The sequence below is a fragment of the Neophocaena asiaeorientalis genome, unplaced genomic scaffold (genome assembly GCF_003031525.2).
Source record: "Neophocaena asiaeorientalis asiaeorientalis breed wild unplaced genomic scaffold, Neophocaena_asiaeorientalis_V1.1 scaffold558, whole genome shotgun sequence".
Classification (NCBI taxonomy): Eukaryota; Metazoa; Chordata; class Mammalia; order Artiodactyla; family Phocoenidae; genus Neophocaena; species Neophocaena asiaeorientalis.
The window spans coordinates 1,143,826-1,170,666 of NW_020172780.1; the positions used below are offsets into that span (position 1 = coordinate 1,143,826).

Consider the following 26,841-nt stretch of genomic DNA (forward strand, 5'->3'; position numbering starts at 1 on the left):
ATTTTGATGGGGATTGCACTGAATCTGCAGATGGCTTTGGGTAGTATAGACATTTAATTCTTCCAATTAAAGAACATGAGATATGGTTCCATTTATTTCAGTCTCTTTCATCAATGTCTCATAGTTTTCAGTGCACAGGGCTTTTATCTCCTGGTGAAATTTAATCCTGGGTATGATGTTATTACAAATGGGACTGCTTTCTTAATTTATCTTTCAGCTAGTTTGTTATTAGTTTATAGAAATGAAACTGATTTTTGAATATTGATTTTATATTCTGCAACTTCACTGAGTTTATTAGTTCTAACAGTTTTGTTTTGTTTTGGTTTTTGGTTTTTTTTGCGGTACATGGGCCTCTCTCACTGTCATGGCCTCTCCCGTTGCAGAGCACAGGCTCTGGACGCACAGGCTCAGTGGCCATGGCTCACGGGCCTAGCCGCTCCGCGGCATGTGGGATCTTCCCGGACCAGGGCACGAACCCATGTCCCCTGCATCAGCAGGCGGACTCTCAACGACTGTGCCACCAGGGAAGCCCTCTAATAGTTTTTTGATGGAGTCTTTAAGGTTTTCTATATATTAGATTATGTCATCTGCAAACAGATACAATTTTACTTCTCCCTTTCTGATTGGGATGCCTTTTATTTTTTTTTCTTGCCTAACTGCTCTGGCTAGGGCTTCCAGGATGATGCTGAATAGAAGTAATGAGAGTGTGCATCCTTGTCTTGTTCCTAAACTAAGAGCAAAAGCTTTAGCTTTTCACCATTGAGTATGATGTTAGATGTGAGCTGGTTGTATATGGCCTTTATTATGTTGATGTACATTCCTTTTACACCTTATTTGTTGAGATCTTTTTTTTTTTTTTTTTTGCGGTACGTGGGCCTCTCACTGCTGTGGCCTCTCCAGTTATGGAGCACAGGCTCCGGACACACAGGCTCAGCGGCCATGGCTCACGGGCCCAGCCGCTCCGCGGCACGTGGGATCCTCCCGGACCGGGGCACGAACCCGTGTCTCCTGCATCGGCAGGCGGACTCTCAACCACTGCGCCACCAGGGAAGCCCTGTTGAGATCTTTTTAATCATGAAAGGATGAAAGCATTTTTTCAAATGCTTTTTACTGCATCTATTGAGATGATCACAAGATTTCATTTTTCATTCTGTTAATGTGTTGTATCACATTTATTGATTTGCTTATTAACACATTCTGTTAATGTGTTGTATCACATTTATTGATTTGCTTATTAACACATTCTGTTAATGTGTTGTATCACATTTATTGATTTGCTTATTAACACATTCTGTTAATGTGTTGTATCACATTTATTGATTTGCTTATGTTGAACCATCCTTGCATCTCAGGAATAAACCCCACATGATTGTGGTGTATGATTCTTTTAATGTGCTGTTGATTCAATTTGGTAGTATTTTGTTGAGAGTTTTGGCATATAGATGCAATATAGATTCATAAAGGATACTGGCCTATAATTTTCTTTTCTTGTAGTAGCCTTGTCTGGCTTTGATATCAGGGTAATGCTGGCCTAGTAAAATTAGTTTGGAAGTGTTATCTCCTCTTCAATTTTTTTGGAAGAGTTTACAAAGGAATGGTGTTAATTCTTCTTTAAATATTTGGTAGAATTCACCATTGAAGTTATCTGGTCCTGGACTTTTCCTTTGTTGGGAGATTTTTGATTACTGATTTACTCTCCCACTAGTTATAAGTCCATTCAGATTTTCTATTTCTTCATGATTCAGTCTTGGTAGGCTGTATGTTTCCAGGAATTATCCATTTTTCTAGGTTATCCAATATTTTGGTGTGTTGAGTTGTTCATGTTATTCTCTCATGATTCTTTGTATTTCTGTGGCATCCGTTGTAATGTCTCCTCTTTCAATTCTGATTTTATTTTCTTAGCCTAGCTAAAAGTTTGCTGATTTTGTTTAACTTTTCAAAAAACTATCTCTTAGTTTTGTTGATCTTTTCTATATTTTTTCTAATCTCTATTTCTGCTCTGAATTTTGTTGTTTCCTTCCTTCTGCTAACTTTGGACTAATTTTGTCCTTTTTCTAGTTCCTTGAGGTGTGAACTTAAATTGTTTATTTGACATCTTCCTTGTTTCTTAATACAGGTTTTTATCACTATAAATTTCCTCTGAAAATTGCTTGTGCTGAATTACATAAGTTTTGGTATGCTCTGTTTCCATCTTCATTTGTATCAAGATATTTTTATTTCTTTTTCTATTTCTTTCACCCATTTGTTATTCAGAAACGGGTTGCTTAATTTCCACATATTTGTGCATTTTCCAGCTTTCCTCCTGTTATTGATTTCCAGTTTCATACCACTGTGGTTGGAAAAGATAAACTGATGTGATTTCAATCTTCTTAAATTTGTTAAGACTTGTTTTGTAATCTAACAAATGATCTATCCTTGAGAATGTTCCATGTGCACTTGAGAAGAACGTGTATTCTGCTGCTGTTGGGTAGAATGTTCTGTTTACGTCTGTTACGGTCCATTTGTTCTGAAGTGCCACTGAAGTCCAATATTTCCTTATGGATTTTTTGTCTGGAAAGTCTCTCCATTATTGTAAGTGAAGTACTTAAGTCCCCTACTATTAGTGCACTGCTGTCTATTTCTGCCTGAAGAGCTGTTAATATTTAATATATGTAGTTGCTCTGATGTTGGGTACATATATTTACAATTGCTATATCCTCTTGATAAACTAACTGATTTCTTTATCATTATATAATGACTTTCATTGTCTCTTGTCATAGATCTTGACTTACAGCCATTTTGTCTGATATAAATGTAACTGCCCTGCTCTCTTTTGGTTTCCATCAGCCTGGAATATATGTTACCATCCTTCAGTTTCAGCATATGTATGCCATTAAAGTTGAAGTGAGTCTCTTGTAGGCAGCATATAGTTTTGTCTTTTTTTTTTAATTCATACCACCACTCTATATATTGATTAGAGAATTTAATCCATTTACATTTAAAGTAATTATTGATAATCAAGGACATACTATTCCATCTTCTTGTTATCTTACTGTTTTGTAGTTCCTTTCTTCCTTTCTTTCCAGCTTCCTTTGTGATTTGATCATTTTCTGTAATGGTACACTTTGTTTCTTTTATCTTTTATGTATAGGTATTTACTTTGTGATTACCATGAAGCTTACAATAAAAATATAGTTAAAACAGCCTATATACTTACCTTTACCAGTGAATTTTTTACTTTCTTGTGTTTTCATGAGGCAGGTACAGTGGTGATGAACTCCCTCAACTTTTGTTTGGGAATGTATTTATTTCTCCTTCATTGCCAGTTAAAGTAGTATTCTTGGGTCACCAGGGTTTTTCTTCAGCACTTGGAATATATCACTCCACTCTCTCCTGCCCCACAAGGTTTCTTCTGAGAAACCTGCTAAAAGCCTTTTTGCATATAAAACGAGGTGTTTTTTTTTTCCCTCCTGCTGCTTTCAAAATTCTGTCTTTGATTTTTATAGCTTTATTATAACGTATCTTGGTAAAGCCTTCTTTAAGTTAAATCTATATGGAGACTTAAGATATTCATGTACCTGGACGTACATGATCTCTTCCTAAATTTGGGAATTTCTTAAAATAAGCTATCTGCATTTTCTTTCTCTCTCCTCTCCTGGGACTCCCACAATGCAAATATTACTTACTTGATGGAGCACCATAATTCATACAGGCTTTCTTTACTTTTTTTCATTCCTCTTTCTTTTTTCTTCTATGACTGGGTAATTTCAAATGACCCATCTTCAAGTTCACAGATTCTGTCTTCTGCTTGATCAAGTCTGCTGTTGATGCTCTCTACTGCATTTTTTTTTTTTTTTTATTAATCTCATTCACTGTATTTCTTCAGCTCCAGAATTTCTGTTTTGGTCTTCTTATGATTTCTATTTCTCTGCTGAACTTCTCATTTTGTTTGTGTATTGTTTTCCTAATTTTGTTGTGTTGTCTACATGTGTTTTCTTGTAGCACACCAAGTTTCCTTAAAACAAGTTTGAATTCTATGACAATTCATAGATCTTCAATTCTTTGGGGTCAGTTACTAGAAAATTATTCTGTGCCTTTTGGTGGTGTCATATTTCCTTGCTTTTTCACGTTTCTTGTAACCTCGTGTTGATATCTGTGTATCTGAAGGAGCACTCATCTCTTCTAGACCTTACAAACTGATTTTGGTGGGGAAGACCTTCACATGCCAGTGGGTGCAGGGACACTGGCTGGGTGGGGTATAGTGATTACAGGTACAGGGCAGGCCCAGCAGTGTAGTCTCTGTGTGGTTCCATCTAGCTGAGGTGAGCACTAGCAAAGATGGCAGGGGTCCTCAACTGCAGGTGGCTGCAGTGGCTGTGGAGGCTGTTGGGATCTACAGTGGTAAAAGTTTCTGGACACCTCCTGATCTCTTTTTCTCCCATGGGGATTTTGTTGTTGAGGGGATACCTCTTGGCACTGGGCCCAGCTTGTGGGCACCCTCCTGGCAGTGGTAGCACTGGTGTTTGATGTATAGGTGCCGATGGCACAGAGACAAAGCAGAGGTCTGGAGTGCAGGCACTCACAGAGCAATGATGGCTCCAGGTTCTGGGGTGCTGGCTAGCGCACAATGGTGGTGGCTCTAGTGTCTCAGGTGCAGAAGTGTGGTAGCTTATGGTAGCTACCATGGAGCTGGTATCGGAAGCATGGGTGCAACAGCAATAGCCAGGCTTCTGGGGTCTGGGGTATGCACAGGGTTGGGGGAGGCAGCTGGCAGCCCTGGTCCCAGGGCAGCAAGAGAGAAGCTCCTTCCAGGGGAGGGGGAAATAAGGTGCAGCAGCAACTCCCTCCCTGGGCTGTTTTGTAGTTGTGATGGCTGTTGGTTACCTCGATGGTGAAAGCTCCCAATGGCCTCTGTGGAGTATACAACTGGGGCCCATGCCAGCTAACACTACAGGATCCTCTGCTGTGAAAGCTGTGGGGAGCCCACAGCTGCTATGGGGGCTGTTGAGGTCCTTAGCAGCAAAGGCTAATGGGGCCTCCATAGAGCAGGCCACTGGGGACCACAATGGCACTGGCAATGTGGCTGATACAGATACCTCAGCCTTCTTTGGTCCTTGCCATCTCCTGACATCTCATCTAAGCTCATCTCCCACAATCCCTTCTGTGCAGTTATTCTCCATTTTTGCTCCACTGTGTCCTTAACTGGACTCCTGAGCCATCCCACAGCTGCTTCCATTTATGGATCAATGTCCAATTATTTTTATGGGAGGATGAATGCTGATATCTCCTACTTTGCAATCTTGCTGATGTCACTCCTCCCCCATTATCTTCTGAGGGAGGGTCTATTTCAATGTTTTTTTTAATCTGGGCAGAATTCTCCACTCCTCACATGAACCTTTTGTTCTCTTCCTTTTTTCTCAACAATTATCACCTCTTTTCCAACATTTGAGCAAGTCCACCGTTCTCACTATCATAAACATGTTTCAGGTTTGACTATGTAGCATTCATCCCCTCCCTCATGCAGCAGCACTCTGAATTTCCTCTAGGGAACCACTGTCCAGGGATGTGCATGTAACTTGGGCACAGGTCAGTCTGTGCATTCCAGCCACCTGTCACATGACTGCTTTAGAGACAGATATTATTCCTAGTTCTGCATTGTGGAGTTAGGCCCAGAATTTCTGAATCCTTCTGAAAAGGGAGAACTCTCTTTCCTGACTATACTTGAATCTGGAAGTCTATACACTGAGCTGTTCCAGCAATCTTGCCACCACAAAGCATAAATGTGAGACGGTTTTTAATTACTGATTCAACTTTTTAATGTTTATAGCACTCTTCAGATTTTCTCTTTCTTCTTATATTTCTCCAGGACAACATCCATACCAGTTTTCATATTTATTGGCATGGAGTTATACAGAATGTACACTTATCTTTTTCTTAATGATTGTCAGATTGTAGCAATGTCCCTATTTTTCATTCCTGATATTGATTGTGCCTTCTCTCTCTCCTGCAGTCAGTATCACCAGGGGCTCACCAATTTTATTTGCCACTTCAAAGAACCAGCTTTAAGCTTTGTTGACACTCTATTCTATATTTATTTTATATTTCATTAATTCAGGCATTTATCTGTTTTATTTCTTCCTCTTAATTGCATTCAATTTTCTCTTCTCTTTCTAACTTTTTACAGTGGATATACTTTGAGTGTCGATTTTTAGCCTTGTTGCTTTTCTAGTATGGACATTTGAGGCAGCAAAGTTTCTGCAAAATATAGATTTAGCTGCAACCCACATGTTTTGATAAGTAATATTTTCATTTGCATGATTTTATATCATTATAATTCAGCATATTTTCTCAATTTCCACTATAATTTCTTTGCTTCATGAGATATTATAGATGCAATTCTTAACTGTCATACATGTGGAGACTTTAGGTATCTTCTTGTTTTCAAATTCTAGCTTACTGCCAACTGTAGTTAGAGAACATGCATTGAATAATTTTGATCCTTTTTAATTTGAGATTTGCTTTGTGCCCTGCATATGGCTGATTTTAAAATATTCTTTGTGGACTTGAAAAAATGTGCATTCTTCAGCTGTTGGGTGTCCTACATATAGAACAAGACTGCTAATTCTATTGCTGAAATCCTTTATATCCTTATTGGTTTTTGTCTTCCCATTCTAAAAGTTAAAACTCCCCTGATGATTATAGATTACTCTATTTTTTCATTTAGTTGTGTTAATTTTTGCTTTATATATTTTGAGGATGTTATTAAAAGACATGCAAATATAGAATTACTTGATCTTCCTGGAAAGCTGAATCTTTCACCATTACTTTTTTGTCTTAAAATCTATTTGTCTGATATAAAAAGATCTACTCTATGGGACTTCCCTGGTGGTCCAGTGGTTAAGACTCTGCACTTCCACTGCAAGGGGCACGAAGAGCAGCAAAAAAAAAAAAAAAAAAAAAAAAAAAAAAAAAAAAAAAAAAAAGAAGAAAAAGAAAAGAAAAGATCTATTCTAGCTTTCTTTAGGTTAGTATTAGCATGCTCTTTACTCTTCACCTTTTGTACTCTTACACCTTAGTTTGTTATTGGTTTGTTCTCTTTCACATTTTGACAACCTTTGATATTTATTTCATTTACATTTAATTTAATTACTCATTTGTTGGGGTTAAAACTACCATCTTACTAATGACTTTCTATATTTTCATCATGTTCAATGTTGCTTTTTCTCTCCTTCTTTGCCTTTTGTTTTGTAAAAATTCTCCCCCATCTACCCACTCCCCATGAGTGTGAAAGTTATCTACTATTTTACAACTCTTACAAGGGTATTCTATAGACTACAATATACATTCTTGATTTCGACCCTCTTCCCCTACAGTGCAAGAACCCAGGAGTCCTATGAGTATAATTCCCTCCCCCTGATAAATATGCCCTTATTTTCATGTATTTTAACAAAACAAATATATTTCAAATCTCTTAAGACATTATGTTTTTATATAGTCGACATTCCTTTAGACCTGCCAATGTGTTTATAATTCCATTACTTTTATTCCTTCCTGTATTTCTGACCTTCCATCTGGGGTTTTGCCTAAAAATATCCCCCCTGGTATATCTTTGTTTGAAATATGCAGGTGATAAATCCCTTTAGTCTTCATTTCATATTATGTAGGACGATACCACCAGGTAGAGATTCAAGGTTTATGCTTATTTTCTTTAGCACTTTGAGGATAGCAGTATTCCTTGGTCTACTGGCAAACACTGTATCTAGTGAGATGGGAGCTGTCCAAACAAGTACCTGCTCTTTCCTCTAGCATCCTTTAAATTCTTTGGTCTGCCTTTGGTATTCAGTACTTTAACTATAATATATTTAAGTGTAGTTTTTCTCTCAGAGTTTGGAGGGCTTCTTGAATTTGTGTCTTAATGCCTTTCAATTCTCTGCATTACCTCCTAAAACTTGATTTTGCCTCATTCTTCTACTTTCTGGGACTCCAATTATATATGTTTAACTATCTCATAGTAACCCCTACATTCCTTAGCTCCTCTTTTGTTTTTCATCAGTTTTGATATCATTATTCTACTTTAAGTATTTTCTTTTAAGTTACCTTTCAGTTTGCAAATTCTCTCTCCAGCAGTGTACAAACTATCCAGTGAGGTCTTAATCTTAACTACTGTAACTTTCAGCTCCAGAATTTCCATTTGAGTTTGTTTTTGAAGGGTGAATTTTTTGGTTTGGTTTTTTTGGTATACTTTCCAATTCTCTCCCAAAAGTTTCACTCTAGTCATTTATTTATTTTAACACTAAGTAAGCAGTTACCTGTCTGGTAACTCCACTATCTGGAGCCCCTGAGAGTTAGCTTTCTTTGTAACCGTTGTTTGGTTTTTAACCACTATGTTGAAGAATAATTGACATGCAATGAACTGTACATATTTATAGTGTAGAGTTTGTAAGTACTGACACAGGCATATAAGCAAAACTTTCACCACCATCAATATAATGTATATGTCCATCATTCTCCCAACTATTTCTTCATGAACCTTGTAATCTATACCTCCCTTCCTTTCCTACCACAACCTCATTCCCAGACAACCACTCGTCTGTTTTCCATCCCTATAAATTAGTCTGCATTTTCTAGCCTTTTACATAAATGCAATCATGTAGCATGCATTATTTTTTTGTTTGGCATCTTTCACTGACGTATTCTGAGTATCACCCATACTATAATGAATATCAGTTGTTCATTCCTTTTTATCGCAGAGTAGTGTTATACGGTATGGATAAATCACAATATGTTTTTCTGTTCATGTGAGCTATTGCTACGTTCCAGCTATTATAAATAAAGCTGCTATGAACATGCTGTGTAAGTGTTTGTATGGACATCTGCTTTCATTTCTCTTGGATACGTACCAAGGAACAGAATAACTAGATCCTATGGCACTTATATGTTTATTTTTTAAAAACATTACCAAGTTGTTTTCCAAGGTTCTCCAGCTGTTTTCCATTTTATACAGTGTATAAGAGTTTCAATTCCCCCACATCCTCAGCAACACTCGGTCTTTTAAATTTTAGCTATTTTAATAGGTGTGTAGTGGTATCCTCTTGCGATTTTAATTTGCAGCTTCTTACTGAATAATTACCTTTTCATATACTTATTTGGCACCCACAAATCTTAGGTGAAGTGTCTGTTCAAATATTTTTGTTAGCTTGTTTATTTTCTTCTCACTGCATTTTGAGAGTTCCTCATATTATCTGGACACAAGTCCTTTATTGCATATATGGTTAACAAATATTTTCACCTAGTCTCTGGTTTCTCTTTTCATTCCCTTGCTGTTTCTCAAAGAGTAGACATTTTGAATTTGATTAATTTACCAATTTTTTTCTTTTGCAGATCATGCTTTGGTGCTATATCTAAGAAATCTCTATCTAACCCAAGGTCACACAAACATTCTCCTGTGTATCCTACTATAAGTTTCATTGTTTTCAGTTTTACATTTAGGTTTACATTCCATTTTGAGTTGATTTTTGTATATAGTGTTAAGTATGGATATTCATTTTTCACATATGAATGATCAATAGTCGTAAGACTGAAAAGATTGTCCTCTCTTCACTGAATGTCCTTTGAATGTTTATAAAAAATTAGGTGTCTCTATGTGTTTGGGTCTATTTCTGGACTCTATTTTATTCCATTGATCTATTTATCTGTATTTATACCAATACCACACAGTCTTGATCACTATGGTTTTATAATAATTCCTGAAATCAGCTAGTGTTAGCATTCCAATCTACTTCTCTTATTTCCAAATTCCAATGGCTTTTACATTTTTATAGGGTTGGCTTTTCAATTGCTAGAAAAAAAACTTCTGGGATTCTTGTGGCAGCTGCATAAAATTTATCGATTAACTGAGAAAGAATTAACTCTGTAACAATACTGTGTCTTCTGACCCATGAATAGGGTACTTCTTTAGGTCTTCTTTGGTTTCCACCCACATTGTTTTGTAGTTCTCACTGCACAGGTCTTACATATACCTTATCAGGTTTAACCCTATATAGTTCATATAGAGTTTGCTAACGATGTTTATAGCTGTTGAATTTTGTGAAATTCCTTTTCTGCATTTATTGAGATAATCTTATGCATTGTCTTTCCTAATTTCTCAATATGGTAAATTACATTTCTTTCCTATTTCCTATAGTTTTTTGGACATATGGAATACAGTTGTAGTAACTGTATTAATGTGCTTGTCTGCTAATCCTTACAACTGTGTCAGCTATGGGTTCATTAGAATGAGGAATTTTTCTCATATTGTCCTTCCTGCCTGGTAATTTTGATTGGATACCAGACAATGTAAAATTTGCCTTCTTGGGTGCTGTATGAATTTGTATTCCTAGAAACATTCTTTGTTGTGGGATGCAGTTAAGCTACTGTGGCTTGATATTTTCAGATCCTGTTCTTAAGTCTAGGGCTAATTATTCCCCACAACTGAGGCAAGGCCCTTTTCAGTACTCTACCCAATGTCCCTTGAATTATAAGTCCTTCCAGCTAACTGGTAGGAACAGACATTCTGGTCCATATGGGCTTTAGTACCATTCCCTCTAATCCTTTGGGGTGCTTCATTTCCTGGCATTGGCTAGTTTCCTCACATACATTACTCTGCAAAATAATCAAGGAGAATCCTCTGTCAATCCACAGACTTTTCTCTTTGTGCTGCTCTCTCCTCTCCAGAACTCTACCCAGCCAACTCTTGCCCTCGGGCTTTCTCAGACTCTCAGGTCAGTCTCCTCACCACAGGTAGTCTGCTGAGCTCTACCTGGGTCCCTCCCTCCATGCTCTGGGATGTGAAAACTTTCTCAGTGCAGTCAGCTGAAATGATCATAGATTTTTTCAGGGATCAATGTCCTTCACTGTCTTATGTTCAAAGTCTTAAAAAACATTCTTTCATATATTTTGCATGCTTTTTTAGTTGTTTTGAGGGAAAATAAATCCAGTGCCTATTATCCATCTTGGCCTAAAGTAGAAGTCTGAGGGTCTCTTTTATTGTCTGTTGTTGCTGCTGCTTTCCTTTCATGCTATCTTGCCTCATTATCAACATATATATTCAACATATATATTTTTTTTCACTTTTTAAATTATCATACAGTAAAATGGGAGTTTTTCTTTAGATGTAGAGTTCTGAGAACTTTAGCACCATATATCCATAGAATTATTACCATAATCAATACAGAACAATTCAGTCACCTCAAAACAATGTCATTGGTTTATCCCTTTATACTCACATTCTCCCCCTACCTCTGACTCCTTGCAAACACTGATCTGTTCTCTATCTATAGTTTTTTTGAGAATGTCATTATAAATGGGATTATACAGTATGTAGCCTTTTGAGACTAGCTTCTTTCACTCAGTAAGCCTTTGGGGTTCACTCATACTGTTGCATGTGTCAATAGTTGTTTCTTTTTCAAAGCACCATAGTTTGTTTTTCCATTCACCCACTGCAGGATATTTGGGTTGTTTCCAGTTTGGGCAATTAGGCAACTGAACTGCTATAAACACTTATATATGTGTTTACTGAACATGATTTTTTATTTCTCCTGGATAAATACTGAGGATTGAAATTGTTGTCATATACTAAGTATATCATCTTTTATTTTTAAAATGCCCAACTATTTTCCAGAATAGCTATACCATTTTGCATTCCCACTAACATGAGAGATCCAGTTGCTCCATATCCACACCAAAACTTAGTATTGTTAGCTTAGCCATTCTCACAAGTGCGTGGTGACCCTTCACTATGGCTTTTATTTGCATTTCCCTGGTAGTCAATGACATTAATTTTTTTTAATGTGCCTAACTGCTATCCTTATGTTCTCTTTAAGGAAGTTGTCTATTCAAGTCCACTGTCCATTTTTTAGTTGAGTTCTTTGTTTCCTTACTGATGAGTTTTGAGAATTCTTTATATATTTCAGGAACGAATACTATGCTGAATATGTAATTTGCAATTATTTTCTCCCAGTCTGCAGATTGTCTTTTCATTCTCTTAACAGTGGTTTTCACAGAGCAAAAGAGTTTTATTTTGATGATGTCTGATTTATCCATTTTCTTCTTTTATGGGTTATGCTTTTGGTGTTAGATCTAACGACTCCCTGGCTCAGGTCACAAAAGGTTTTCTCCGAAGTTTTTTTCTAAAAGTTATAGTTTTACATTTTATATTTGGATATACAATGAAATTTGAGTTAATTATTATATAAGATGTCAGGCATAGGTCAAGGTTCAATTATTGCATATGTATAAGCAACTAGTCCAACACCATTTATTGAAAAGACTATCCTTTCTACATAGAATTGCTTTTGCATCTTTGTCAAAAAATCAAATGGCCGTATTTCTATGGATCTATTTCTGGGCTTTCTATTCTTTTCCACTTATCTATGTGCCAATCCCTTTGCCAATACTGAGCTTTCTGGATTACTGTAACATTAAAATAAGCCTTAATACTGAGTCGTGTGATGCCTCCAACTTCATTCTCCTTTTTCAAAACTGCTTTAGCTATTTAAATTACCTTTGTACTTCCATATAAATTTTAGAGTCAGACTGCCTATATCTGCAAAAATTATCCTGTTTGAATTTTTACTGGTATTGCATTAAATCTATATATCACTTTGGGAAGAACTGACATTTTTACTATGTTGAGTCTTCCAATCCATAAACATAGAATGTTTCTCCATTTATTTAGGTCATCTCTAATCCATTTCATCAATATTTTGTAGTTTTCACCATACAGATTCTATATATGTTTTGTTACATTTATAGCTATTATCTTTTTTTTGAGTCACTGTAAATAGTATTCTTTCAAATTTTTAGTTTTTAATTGTTCACTGTCAGCATAGAAATATAGTTATGTTTGTTGTTGATTATATATCCTGTGATTTTGCTAAATCCTGTGTTCTAAGAGTTGTCTGTTGTTAAGAATGCTTGTGATTTTTTCCACATAAAATCATATTAGCTGCAGAGACAGTTTTATTTCTTCCTTTTCAATCCACATGCCTTTTATTTCTGTTTCTTGCCCATCTGGAATCTAAGATTTCTAGTGTGATGTTGAATAGGAATAGAGAGAGTGGACATCTATGCCTTGATCCCAATCTCTGGGAAAACACATTTAGCTTTTCACCACTAAATATGATGCTAGCTGTCAGTTTTCTGTAGATGCCCTTTATCAGGTTGAGGATGTTCCCTTTTATCGCTAGTTTGCTGAGCATTTTTATCATAAATGGATGTTGTATTTTGTCACATTTTCTGTATCAACTGATATGATCATGTATCTTTCCCTTTGTAGAGAAAGGAAATTCCCATTGACATTATATGGTGAATTAATTGATTTTTGAATATTGCCTTCCCAGGATATACTCCACTTTGTTATGGCATATTACTTTTTTTATAAATTTCTAGATTTGACTTTTTGATATGTTATTGAGTGTTTTTTTCCCCCTCTGTATCCCTGAAAGATTAGCATCTGTCACTCTTTTTTTGTACTGCCTTTGTGTGGTTTTGATATAAGGGTGACGCTCGCTTCATAAAATTATTTGAGAAGTGTTCCTTCCTCTTCCATTTTCTGGATGAGACTGTATAGAATTGGTGTTATTTCCTTTATTAAATGTTTGATAGAATTTACCAGTGAAACTATCTGGGCCTAGAAAATTCCTTTGGGAGATTTTTTGATGCAAATTCAATCTTGTTAATAGGAGTATTCAGGTTATCTATTCCACCTTGGATGAGTTTCAGTAGTTTGTGGCTTTCAGAATTAGTCTGTTTCATCTAAGTTGTCAAATTTATGTGTGCAGGTTTGTTCATAGTATTCCATGACTAGTATCCTTTTACGCAAGATCTGTAGTGGTCTCCTTTTTTATTCCTGATATTGGTATTTTGTGTCTTTTTCTTTGTCAGTCTTACAAGAAGTTAATCATTTTATTAATTCTTTTCAAAGAATCAGTTTTTGGTTTCATTGTTTTTATTATTGTTTTTGTCTCAAATTTCATTGATTTCTGCTCTTATCTTTATTTCCTTCCTTCTGCTTGCTTTCGGTTTTGTTCTAGTTTTCCTAATTTCTCAAAATGAAAACTTGGGATACTGATTTGAGATCTCTTTCTTCCTCTAACCATTTAGTGCTATAAATTTCCCTTTAATTACTGTTTTAGCTGCATCCCACATATTTTAATATGTTGTATTTTCATTCTTGTCCATATCAAAATGTTTTCTGATTTTCTTTGAGACTTCTTCCCACAACAATACTGGTAAGAAAGGGCAAGCGCAGAGCCCTTTCAGCACACACCTGTGCAGCCCATGTGCCTCACCTGCACTGTGAAGGTAACTGGCAGGCCCAAGCCTAAGTGCCACCTTGACTTGGCTCATTTGGTGGAAAACTAGGACAGGGATACAGACAAGGACACAGCCCCACAGACTGCTCTGCATTTTGGGGCAACAGTGCAGGGTGAGGCCCTTGCACTTTGCTGGGCACACAGCACCTGCTGGCAAAACATAAGCACAGGTAAAGCCAGGCTGAGGACAATGAGGTGATGTGGAGCAATACACAGGAGGCACACCTAATTATCAAGGAGGAAGGTTTGAGGGGTTCTGGCTGCTCATACCTTGGCTGGTGTCTGGCTGCAGGGAGCTCAGAGGAAGTGGGGGTGAAGATTCGGGGGCCTCTGCTGCTGGATGCTCAGCCACTGGACAGATGATAAACCACCTCTTCCCAGTGTGAAGGACTAAGAGGCAGGGCAAAAACAGCTGGTGAGAGTGAGCAGGTTTCTCCCAAGGCTGGCATGACCCCTCCCCACCAGCACCAGACCTGCCGTATGGGGATTTGGGGAACTCCTCTCACACCAGTGGGGAGGATGTGCAACCCACTCAGGGGGTCCTCACTGGCAGAGGCTCTCACAAGTCCCCCCAGCACAGGCTTATGTCCCAGGACACCTGTGGTGCATCACTGAAGGGGTAATGCTGGCTGGGGGACCAGCAGACAGCAGTGAGTCCACACAGTGCTCCATCCCAACCCAGACCAGATATGGCTTCTCAGACAGGGCAGCTGTCCCCCGATGGGGGCACGCTCACCACACACTCCAGAACCCCCCCGCCGTGTGGTAGTCAAAACCCCTTACAATATGCTCATCGTGGGGCTCTTATCAAATGCCTGCTGGAAGGCAGAGAAGGGACAATGACAGATATGCCTCCTCCAAATGCATGTCTGATTGGCAGGTGTAGGCTTGAAAGGAGACATACCATTTTGCTGATACACCGGGGCATTCGCTTGGGGTTGGCGACTCTCCTGAAGGAGGTAAAGGATCAGAACTCAGCAGACTGCGTGGAACAAGAACTTCCTTCAGAGCACAGCACTGCCTCAAATCATCTGAGGGGCCTCAGGAGCTCGGACATTTCTAACTGAACTGAAGGCGCCCACCCTCCCAGCCACCTCACCCAACACTGCATGGCCTACAGACTCCTCCAGCAGGCGACATCACAGTGTTGTACTCACAGAGCCTGGAGTTGGGGGATAAGCAGGCCCAGACCCTCCTGGGACCTCTTACCCGGGACTTACCTCCCCAGAACCCAGGCCACAGGTGCTGAGGTGCGGCGGGCTCACCCCAGGGTCAGAGCCACGGTCCACATCCGTGTCCTCACTGAGCATGTCCTCTGCCTTGTCCATGACGTCCTTCATCTGCTCAATGAATGTCTCCCGCTCAGCCTGCAGGATGAAGTCGTGATCTACCTGCAACAGCACATGCAACCCTGCTGGTGGGGATGTACCTCGGGCCACTGGCCACACTGGGTCTTCACTGATTGATTTGCTTGACTTCTACTCTGGACTAAGCCCAAGAGGGGAGACACAGCCAGGAAGCCCAGTTCCCAACATCAGGGCTGCACGGTTTAGCAAGAGAAGCCACAGCTTGAGAAGCAGGCCCTCCAGGTGATGGGCCAGTGCTGCCCACAAAAGGCAGCCACCTGCAGAGGCGGGAGGACAGGTAAGGCTGGCAACCAATATTCTCTTCAGTGGGGTTGGCAGGCATGCGCCCATAGGACACAGGGAGACAGCCTCACAGTCAGTCCCAGGGGAAGGGCCACTGACTCATCTGACCAGGCAGGACACCTAGCCTCACCATGTAGGTAGCAATCTCGTCAGGTGCATCCCCATCCAGGTCGAACTTGAACGTCACCATCTTGTGGTTGTGTGTCTCCAGCTGGCACTCCACCATCTTGTCACCTGTGTTGCACACCTACAGGACATTCAGGCAGTGAGACCAGGGAGGAGACCGTGACTAGCCAGCCCTGTCTTGCCGGCCCGTTCTGCCTGGCTACTCACATTCAGGATGGTCAGCCGGGGCCGGCTGGCTCTCTCCTGGCGGGAGCGTGCACGCGTGGACCTGCGGTGATGTCTCCGAGCGGCCTTGCCTTCCAGCTTCCCCCCACCAAATGCACCTTCACAGCTGTCACTCATCTCTCTTCCAGAAGTGACGTCAGAACCTCCGTAGCTACACAAAAACCAAGAATGTTACAGTACCCAAGGGAAGGGCCTGCAAGCCTGCCTCACGTGGAAACTTGGCTTTTCGGGAAACAGCCAGAAGCTTTACTGTCTGGGTGTGCTCACCTGGAAAACCTAGAGAGTCTAAAGCTGGCCATGCCCAGGAGAGAGACCCCTGAGCCTGCTGCCCTTCTCCCCCTGTAACATCTGTCCTAGGCAGTGTTGGAGTCGTAGAGAACACATGGCCTTTCTGACCCAGGACCTAGGTCCTCTCGGCTCCTGGCCTGTGAATCAAGCTTATTCGGCTTACAGTAAATGTCAGGATTAAGACACAATCCTCCCCTGTGCCTCGGTTCCCCCATCTGTTCAACAGCAAGGGGAACACGCCAACCAGATGGAGCTGTTGTAGGATTTGAGGAGACTTTGCGGAACACCAAGTTTGGTGCTGGCATTACCAGAAGGGTGGGACACATGGTCACTTCCTGTAACCAGTTCCCTCCCCAAATGCAACATTCTCCGTGCTTGAGGTGCTGGGAGACCCAGGATGTGGGCTGGACTCTGCTCTGCCCTCCAGGCCTCCCCACGGTCCCCAGACCTGCTGACTCTCTGTCCGCAGCCTCTCCCTTCTAGAAGGTCCTCGGCATTGCAGACCAGCACAAGGACCCAGAACACAACTGGGAGTATCTGACTACCAAATTTCAACAAGCACTGACAAAGACCCCAGAGGAGCTACCTGAAGCTCCACCACGTCAGACTTGGAAGTGAGCAACATTGTTAGAAGCCCTGACACATGAGGGCAAAGTGTGCTATTACCTCTCACAGCTCTGAGGGAGGCTCGGCTGCTTGTCCTGCGAGGCCTGCTCCTGAAATAAAACCATGGAAAGGAGGACAGGTCACATCCATTCCCCCGCGACACAGACGCATCAGTCTGCTGTCTCCCCACCTCCACAGCCCAGCCCGCCACCCGCTTCCTTCTGACTGCAGCAAGCAAACCACGCAGGGTGGCAGGAGTGAGGGGTTTTATGTTAACGCTTGGAGCCAAGCAGATTTCTAAAAGCTGGGGCCACCCCCTTCCCAAACACGCTAACCCACTTTGATCATCCCCATGAGGGAGCACATGGCCCAGGAAGAATTGTCACAGGCCTTCCCATCGCCTCCAAAGAAAAGCACTCTGAATCCATGTGTAAAAATCACGGTCTCCAGCTGGATGTGTGATTAAAGAAAGTGTGACATCCAGGGACAGCAGAGGAAGATAAGAACAGCACCCATGGTGTCCCTGAGCACATGCTTCCACCTTCCCAAGGGCACCCCCGACTTCTAGGGCTGAGACCCAAGGTCATGGCACAGGAGGGCTGCCGTGGTGCTGGGATCAGGGTGACGGAATGGGGGCTGAGCCCCAAGTGGGGGGCCACACACCTCCGGGGGCAGCTCCACTGTCAGCTGAACAGCTGGGCAGGGACCAGTGACCCCAGGCCCGCTGGGCAGTGGCAGGTTAGCAGGTGGCAGGAGCGCAGTGGTCTGGACAGGCAAGCTCTGAGCAGCCGCCATCACTGTGGGAGCCAGGGAGCCGGGGAGCTGAGGCAGGAGCTCAGGGGCAGTAGGCGGCAGCACTTCTGGCAGAGGTGGGGAGAGAACGGCAGCTGGCGCGGGCACTGTGGGGACCTGGGTGGTGACATCCACGGCATATGGAGGCGGGTGGCCAAGCAGGATCTGGGGGCACAGAGGACAGGGATGCAAATTGGGGTGCGGGCCATTGCATTTCCTGAGGCTCCCGGACCAAAGCAGGCACTTCCACCATCCAGGCAGGTGAGCAGGAAATGCAGACATCCCTCTCCATCCACCCACACCCCACAGACAAATCCAGGAATGTTTGTATGCAGATTTAATGAAACAAACAAGAGCAGACACTCTCATGTCCCCATCTGTATAAAATCAAACCTAAAACTGCACTTCATCTCTGAACTCCTAGCTGAGTCAGGCTGAGAAGCTGTAAGTATGGCATACACTTAGCACCTGTCTGGGCTCCGTTGCCACCACCCTACAGGGCCAGGCCACCACGCTACTCCATCCAAGCCTCCTGTCAGGTCAAAACCCACATTCCGGGGCTTCCCTGGTGGCGCAGTGGTTGAGAATCCGCCTGCCGATGCAGGGGACGTGGGTTCGTGCCCCGGTGCGGGAAGATCCCACATGCCACGGAGCGGCTGGGCCCGTGAGCCATGGCCGCTGAGCCTGCGCATCCAGAGCCTGTGCTCCGCAACGGGAGAGGCCACAACAGTGAGAGGCCCGCGTACCGCAAAAAACAAACAAACAAACAAATCCTGCATTTCAATCCCAGCCATGGCAAGAGGGACTGTGGACCTATGCCTTCCATGGGGTGACTCAGGAGCTGGACCAGATCCCCTACTGTTCCCTCTTGAAAAGCTCTCATGGGGGAAGGCTAAGACAGGCTAAGGGCTCCAGTTCGGGGTTGAGGTTGGGAATGGGAATGACCCGCCACTGGGCCTGCTGGTATGAGACCAATAAGACACGTGGTACGTGGGGTAAGATGCGAAAGCCACAGCCTAGCCGAGGAGCCCTCTCTCCTGGAAAGACACCCCAGCTGGTGCATTCAGAGGAGTCTCTTCCCTCAGCACAGGGAAGTCTCTGGGCGGCCAGACAAGCTCATCAATAAACTCCAGACCCTCTGCCAGCTGGACCACAGAGAGGCCACCAGGCCTGGCCAGTGACCTCTAAGCACCCAGCACCTTCTCCAGCCACTGGCTGAGCCAACAACCCAGTGCCAACAGTGTGCCAGGCCAGCATGTGGCGTAAGGCACGGGCCCAGCAATGACACCACAGACCCCCAGGCCTCCACTCGGCCCTTGGCTTTCCCCAAATGGCCCTGACCCGAGTCAGTGTTACTCCAAGTAACAGACCAGGGAGGTGCCTGCTCAGTCAAGGCACTGGACTGATGCACCTCCTCACACTGGTTTTCAAACAAACACCAGCCTACTGGTCAATGAAAATCGTCCCTTCCTTCTCCGAGTACAAATCCCTTCTTCCGCACCATCGGCGGAAAGGCCGCCGGGTACACAGGCTGGGCAGGGAGCTGGGCCACAGTGGGGTGAATGGACAGGGCAGCCACACCCTGTGGACAGAAACATCCAGGAGAATCTGTGCATACTTATGACATAGTGCCTTACTCTAGAATGGATTCAGTACAAAATGAGCTAGGGGGACACCTGGCCCCTTAACACTTCCAGGATGACTCTTCATGACCAAATCAAAAGGGCAGGAGCCTGAGCTCAAACGGCAAAGGACACGCCCAACAGGCACAAAGCTGTTGAGGCTTAGAGCCAGGGTGGGGCCAGGTGGGAGGGCGCCCAGGTAAGAGGCTCCCTTACTTGGTGCCTTACAGGTGGGGGGATGCCCAGATGAGAGCCTCCCCAAGGTGAGAGCCCCCCACAAGGTGAGAGCCCCATGCCAGCTCCTCTCCTCATGTGAGGGTGGATAACTGCCCTGGAACTCCGAAACACGCGTGGGCTGCGCAGGTGTGTGGAGCCACGGGGAGGTCCACCCAGCCAGCAGGGTACGTGTCCCTGTATCCCTTCACTGTCAGCCCAACAAGCTGCCCATGGTCCCCACCTGATTCTGAGACATCATCCTTGTCTGCCATGACTGCCTTGGAACCAATAACCCATGGACACCCAGCACTGCCCAGTCCACAACCAACAGATCCCGTCTGAACACCATCTGCCTCAGTTCCCAGTTGCTGAGATGGGGGTTACCCGCCTACTTTACTTTGACAGGCAACAAGACAGGCAGCGTGAGCCTCTCCAGCGTCCACGGAGCGGCTGACACAGCTGCACTGAGACTGCCAACCCTATCCAGGTGAAGGCAGGGGCCACAATGCCCAGTGGCCAGGGGCCGGGAGCCCCCCACCACAAGCAGCTGCTACTGACACTTGGGAAGGAACCAAGAGTGGAGCTTCTAGCTACCCCAATCCCCAAGGCTCCTAACACGTGCTGGGAGGCGAGAGGAGGCAGCAGACACCCCCCATGCTGGATGAGACGCTGCAGCCATGGGACAGAGCTGCCTGCTTGTCCATTCCCACTCTGCTACCGGGGTCAAGGTGCTGAGAAGGAGCAGAGGTCCATGAACTCCTCATGTGCTAAGGGGTCTCCCAGTGCCTAGAGCGTGGGCCCTGGCCAGCAGGTGGGTTACCTGACTCCCAGCACCGGCGGCCGGAGCAGCCTGCTCGGCAAGGCGGGCAACACTTGGCTTGTGGGGTTGTGGCAGCATGGGGGGTGCCGGGTGGGGAGGGGCAGCCCGCACATTCTGCGCTGCATGGAGGGGAGAAGGCGGGACGTCGCTGGGCACCATCTGCGGAAAGGCCGCCGGGTACACAGGCTGGGCAGGGAGCTGGGCCACAGTGGGGTGAATGGACAGGGCAGCCACACCCTGTGGAGCCACAGCCAGCAGAGGGATGCCAGTAGCAGTGGCCGCCACGCTTGGCACGATGGTCTGGCATGGCACGGCCAGTGGTGCCCCTGCAGGGTGGGGCAGCTTGACTGTCTGCAGAGGCAGGGCCGGTGACGTGGGCAGGGGAGCAGTGGTGGCACTGAGTGGGAGGCTTGGCAAGATGACAGCCGGAGAGAAATACTGAGAGGGGGGAGGCACGGCGGGCCCACTGGTGGCTGGCAGGTCAGGAAGGGCTGCAGGGAGGCTGTCGACTGTGGCCAGTGGAGCGATGGGGGGGACAACAGGAAGTGGAGGCATCTGAAAGAGAACAAGCATGTCAGCCCCACCAAGACTTGGCCGTGCCTGCAGCACATCTGTACTGGGTGAGAGGATCCACGTCACCCACAGCTTCTGCCCCTAACACACTTTTGTGTAGCTTCTATGGAAGGGAACAAAAACAAACCCAATTTAAATAGAACCAAGTGTATGATACCACCAAACAGAAGGAAAGGCAGGAGGCCTCAAAAGGGTGTGGGGTGCAGACATGACCTTCAAGACAGCCCCGCCTTCAGCACCACCTCGAAGGGGCTCAGGCTGGGCCACTCTGAGGCTACTGCTAGGTGACTGCAAGGACATCAGGGGTTATAACAGTGACCATCAGATTCACAGCTTTGGCATGTTCTCATTCAGAAAGACCAGGACTGCCAGAGCTACCGGGACTGGCCCCAAACATCTGAAATTACTTTGCCTGATTCCCTCCAATCTGTATAAATTCACACTGAGACCAAATTCTTCAACAGGTTATCTCAAGAAAAGCATATCTTCCAGCCCCTCCTTGCTGGCCGAATGCCCCTGTGCCATGCATCCTGGGAGAGAGCAGCATCTCACAACAGCAGAGCTCTGGAACCTTCAGTGTCTGCTCTTCCATCCTGGAGACATCCCGTGGCTCTAGCACTTCAAACATTTCAGCAGATTCTCTGACAGTTCTCTCTAAAATAAAGCTTTTCTGGTTGCGGGCACATGAGCATTGCATAATATGTGCTTTTGTGTAATTATAAGACAGCGAAAATATGCAAACTGACCTCTGTGTATTTGAAAAGCAACTAAATGCCCCGACCACCGGGAGCAAAGTGGTGGGTTAACTAGATGATGAAAGTGACTCCAGTGCAGGAGTAATGAGGACAAGGCTGGTGACAAGCAACTGCTGACATGAAAGAACCTTCTGGGTGGTGCCTATAAACCGCAGGAACACTCACAGCTTCACTTCCCATCCTAGCTCTGCCAACACACTGTAATGGGATCCATGAAACGAAAGCCGTCCCGTGATCAAGGTTCACTGGAAACATGCATGACCACTGACAGCATTAGCCTGAGTGACAGCACCCAAGCATCAACCACGTGCTATCAAGTGATATTGGTCACGTGATGCTCCCCCGAAGACGGGCATCGGAAGTCACTTTTACAGTCAACTCTTCTTTGTAGTTGGCAAGCTGCTCGGCTGTCCCCTGGACTCCCAAGAATCCATGGTCAGCACAGCCTCGAGTAGCTCCGTGGAGGACGGTGACTATAGCTACGTGCTCACAGCCCCATCCTGGCTTCTCTGGTCTGACTCTGGACTAAACCTTTCCCCATCCCAGATGCACCTGGGGCAGAAGTCAAAGGCAGGAGAGCACGGCAGCCCAGCCGCCCTGTCATCAGGGAGTGTCTCTCTCTTGAGGGACCCGTGCGCCCTGAGGACAAGGAACAGCCAACCAGACTGGGTGAGAAGGTGAGGCTGTAGAGCAGGGGACAGAGGGGTACCTGTGGAGGGACTTGAGCAAGTGGCTGCAGGGGCGCCGGAGGCATCTGGAGGGGCTTCAGCTGAGCAGGGGCCACCACCTGGGAGGCTGGAGCCAGGTATGGAGGCAGGTTGGGGGGCACCGGTTGGAGAGGGCCCACAGGCTGTGGGGCCAGGACCTGTGGCAGGGGTACCGGCTGCGTCAGGTGAGGAGGCTGGGGTACCACCGGCTGCGTCAGGTGAGGAGGCTAGAAAGAGAGAGGGGCTTCTCTTAGACCAGTGCCCTCCTGAGACACACCTATGTACTTAGAAACAACAGAAAAAATCAACTCACACACATGCACACATACATATACCCACACACATGTTCAAACACCCAGGCTGGAGCCCGGGACACACAGATCTGGGAGGACCATTGTGTGCAACGGGGGCCTTCTGAGTGCTGCGGAACCCTGAACTCCACAGACACAAGAGACCAACCCCCACTCCCATCTACACCGTGGGCCCTGGGGAACTGCAGAGAAGGCGTATAGGGGGCCTGGACCTGCCAGGAGGCTCACAGACACTGGGCTCAGGCCAGCCAATACGGATGGGCAGGGCCTGGGGAGACCGAGGCACCCATGGTACCCATAAAGAGGGGCAGCCAGCACTCACCTGGTGGGCGGGGGGTGTGGGCTGGCCTGGGCCTGTCGGCACAGGGGCACTGGGCGGCGGCAGCCCAGGGGCGAAGCTCATGGCTGGCTCCGGGAAAGGCTGCTGTGGGAGCAGAGGGTGGGCGGGGGGCGGGATGGAGGCCACCGACAGGCCAGGCTGCAAAAAGCACCCAGAGCCACACTCAGGAGCTGTCCTAAGGAGCCCTGCCAAGCACACACTCACCATCTTCAGGGACCCATCTCTCACTCCCCGTGCCTGCCATCCTGCCAGGGACCCTTTCCGAGGGACACGATGCAGCAGAAGCAAGGTGTGGAGGTCCCTAAACCAAGAACAGCCACACCTCCCAACCAGGGAATGTCCTAGAACTTCAGCTCCACAGAATATCATGCTGTGAGAAAAAATCATTAAAAGAGATTTGTGGAACCCTGGAAAACACTTGTTATGACATTAAATGAGGGAAAGATAAAAAGGCATACGTGTCTTGTTTATAGGACAATATAAAATGTGTACATGTGGATATATTCACAAACAGAATATGGAAACGTGGGAATAAAACGTGGGACAGAGCTGGAGAGAGGGGTGCCCTGAAGAGCTGCGAGTCTCCCATGACTCACCCATCAGGAAAGAAACAAGGCCACAGACGTGAGCCCTCACCGCCAAGCACAGCATAGATATGGACTAGGAAAGAGTCTGAAATCTGAGTATTGGAATGTTTGATGCTATTAAGAACAGCTGCTAACTTGTTCATTTTTAGGTGCAATAATGGTACTGGGTTTTGTTTTCAGAGTCTTGATCCTGAAGAGATATAGACTGAAATATCTTGGGGCAAAACATCTTTCTGTCTAGGATTTACTTCAAAATAGTGGGGATGTGAGAAGCAGGTGAGAGCTATGGAAAAAAACACAGAGATGACTTCTGAAGGTGAGAGCACACCGACATCAGAAAGTTCTCTCACTTGTTTTCTAGATGAAACACGTGATTTCCAAAACCATTACCACTCATTTCACCTTCTGCAGTAAACGCTTTATGAAAAGCAGCATGGGGTAGAATGGAACCTCTCCTTTGCATTCACTTGAAGCCACAGGGCGGAATGAGTCACCTGTGCACATGTTCCTAGAGCCGCAATCCCTAGCCCAGCGGGAGTCAGGAGCTCAGGCAGCCTGGAGGTCTCAGAGGAGCGGCTTGTACTCCTGACTCCACCATCTGTGCCACTTCTTCCCTGGGTCCCAGGGGCAAATCACCATGGCAACCCTCCCCAGGAGCCCTCAGTGCACCCTGGGGACCCCTTCTGTCCAAGGTGTTTTTGCATAAATAGGCAAAAGATGGGAGAGAACACTCCAGCCAATTTTGGGTGCATCCTGGCCAGGCCCTCGACCTACCTGTGCACGGGCATCCCGGCCTGTGAGCCAAAACTAGGACAGGGGCAATGCTGCAGGGACCTGGGTGGAGAGCACACTGTGGGGCCAGGGAAAAGTATGACCCTGCCCTAGAGGGGATGAGGGCCGGTGGAAGGTTCTGGCTCAGCCCTAGCATGGGTGACCTAAAGCTGAGAACCACTGCTCTGAGAAGCAGGTGGCCTTCTCATAAATGAACTCTTCCTGCTCTAAAATCATATTTCACTTAATTTTGTGAAACGAGTCAAACTGCAAATGAATACTGGGTTCCAGTCAGCAGAGGCGAATGCTTCAATTGCTTTTCCAAAGGGACCTTCTGAGCCTGAGCAGTCAGGAGGGGAGGGAAGAGAGACAGTGGCCAGGAAGGCTGGGGCCCAGCACTCAGCAGCCCCAAAAGGCAGCCACGGTGTGAGAGTGCGTGACTGAAAGCACACGTGAGAGCGTGGAGTGAGAGCACATGTGAGAGGATGTTGGGAGCCACTGTAACGCAAGGCAGGAGACGCTCTTCGGGCAGGGGCACTGGCCCTGACCACTTCTGGGCCTGAGGGGCATCTAAATCTCTCCCTGGACCCCTCTCCACAGCCTGGCTCAAGGGCAACTTCCCTGGGACTGACCATTTGGGACTGGGAAGCAAGCAATTGTTTTGCTTTCTTTAACATTAAAAAAAATCAAAATAAAAAAGCAAATGCTAAATGTGACTCCCTCATCTAACAATTTCCACCTCATCTAACAAATTATTCCACAGGCATAAAGAAGCATGAGGCCCTTTCAATCCTACTTCTCAAACATCACTGAAAATGCTTCCTGTGATTTGGTCGTTTCCATACCTCTAACTTTTAATGGCTGCATAATATGTGGTGGAGAAATGCCAGGAGATACTTAACAGTCCCTCAGTGAAGCTAGACACTGAGACAAAATCAAAGGTTTCATTACTATAAATGATGCTTTTCTGTCACCTTTGCAACAGTCAGAAGTAACTTTTCAGGCCCAGCGTCAGTCACAGGGCGGGACCTTGCCAGGTTTATCACAGCTTTGCAAGCACTGGGTGTCACTGGGCTCTGTTTCCAGTATTTTCTCATCTGGCAGGTCTTCCAGGGTACACCATAGGCTGCTCCAGCCTGCAGCCCTGCAGTTACTGGCAAGGATGGACCTCCCACGGGCCTGCTTTTGCATGGCTGGGAACTGACAACAGGCCAGCACCGACTAGATGGACCATCACAGACTCTAGTCCATGTGGACAGGAACTCTGGCCAGAAGGGGTGGGCTGACTCACCACGGCAGGCTGCTGGTAGGCCCCCAGTGAGGGCAGGCTATGTGGCAGGACAGGCCCGTCACTCACGCTCACAGGGGGGCTGCACACACACTGGGCGGGGGGCTGCACTCCATCCGCCAGCGAGCCCAGCACAACGCTCTGCTGGCTGCTCTGCGAGTCCGAATACACCGTGGAGCCCTGGCCACTGTCAAACGTGCTGTCCGCTGGGGAAGGAGGACAAAAGCACAGCTCAAAGCGGGCACCCCCAAACATCACCCCCACAGCACTCCAGCAAGTCTCAGGGAACGCAAACATGGGCTAGCTTGTCCTTGTGTTTTCTTCTGTAAAACAAAGACTTGGTTACATTTCCAGATCACATACATAATAAATGTGTGTCATTAAAAAAAATCAACTAAAGAACGGTACAGGGGGCTGTAACTGTACCACCCAGCAATGGCCCTGGCAGCCTGCCCACACACTGCCTGACATCTGTTGGTGCTCACCATGGGCCACCATGGATCCCAGGTGGGTACCTTGCACCACCCTCAGTAGGCAGGACAACTTCCACCAGCTTACAGATAGGGACCTCATCTGGCACCTGCCCTGGCCTTGAAAGTGAGCACTTTCAGCTCTTCAAAGGCACCAGATGGAACGTCCAAGTTAGGAAAAGCTATGGTCATGCGGAGGAAAGAACTACCACCTGAGTTTTATAGCGGGGGAGGGAGGTCTCAGGACCCTGACCACCTCCACTCACCACAGCAAAGAGCCTGAAGTAGGAAGACCTGGGTCCAAATCTAGCCCCTCGCTTCACAGGCCCAGGTGTAACGTGGTTGGAAAATGGGGCGGACGA

The 26,841-nt window shown here is 45.5% G+C and overlaps 1 protein-coding gene across 1 annotated transcript in view; it reads right to left on the bottom strand.

Annotated features, from left to right (window-relative positions):
• The window catches only part of WNK2 (WNK lysine deficient protein kinase 2), a 151,721-nt gene that overhangs the window by 63,957 nt on the left and 60,923 nt on the right, over nucleotides 1–26,841 (bottom strand). The window contains exons 9-19 of the mRNA XM_024741334.1: nucleotides 26,013–26,215; nucleotides 23,346–23,447; nucleotides 22,715–22,939; nucleotides 20,678–21,232; nucleotides 17,891–18,184; nucleotides 17,288–17,337; nucleotides 16,316–16,484; nucleotides 16,113–16,229; nucleotides 15,554–15,724; nucleotides 15,238–15,283; nucleotides 14,604–14,723 (exon numbers count right to left, since the gene is read on the bottom strand). Of these exons, the coding sequence (XP_024597102.1) occupies nucleotides 14,604–14,723; nucleotides 15,238–15,283; nucleotides 15,554–15,724; nucleotides 16,113–16,229; nucleotides 16,316–16,484; nucleotides 17,288–17,337; nucleotides 17,891–18,184; nucleotides 20,678–21,232; nucleotides 22,715–22,939; nucleotides 23,346–23,447; nucleotides 26,013–26,215 (2,052 nt within the window). The remainder of the gene's footprint in view (nucleotides 1–14,603; nucleotides 14,724–15,237; nucleotides 15,284–15,553; nucleotides 15,725–16,112; nucleotides 16,230–16,315; nucleotides 16,485–17,287; nucleotides 17,338–17,890; nucleotides 18,185–20,677; nucleotides 21,233–22,714; nucleotides 22,940–23,345; nucleotides 23,448–26,012; nucleotides 26,216–26,841) is intronic.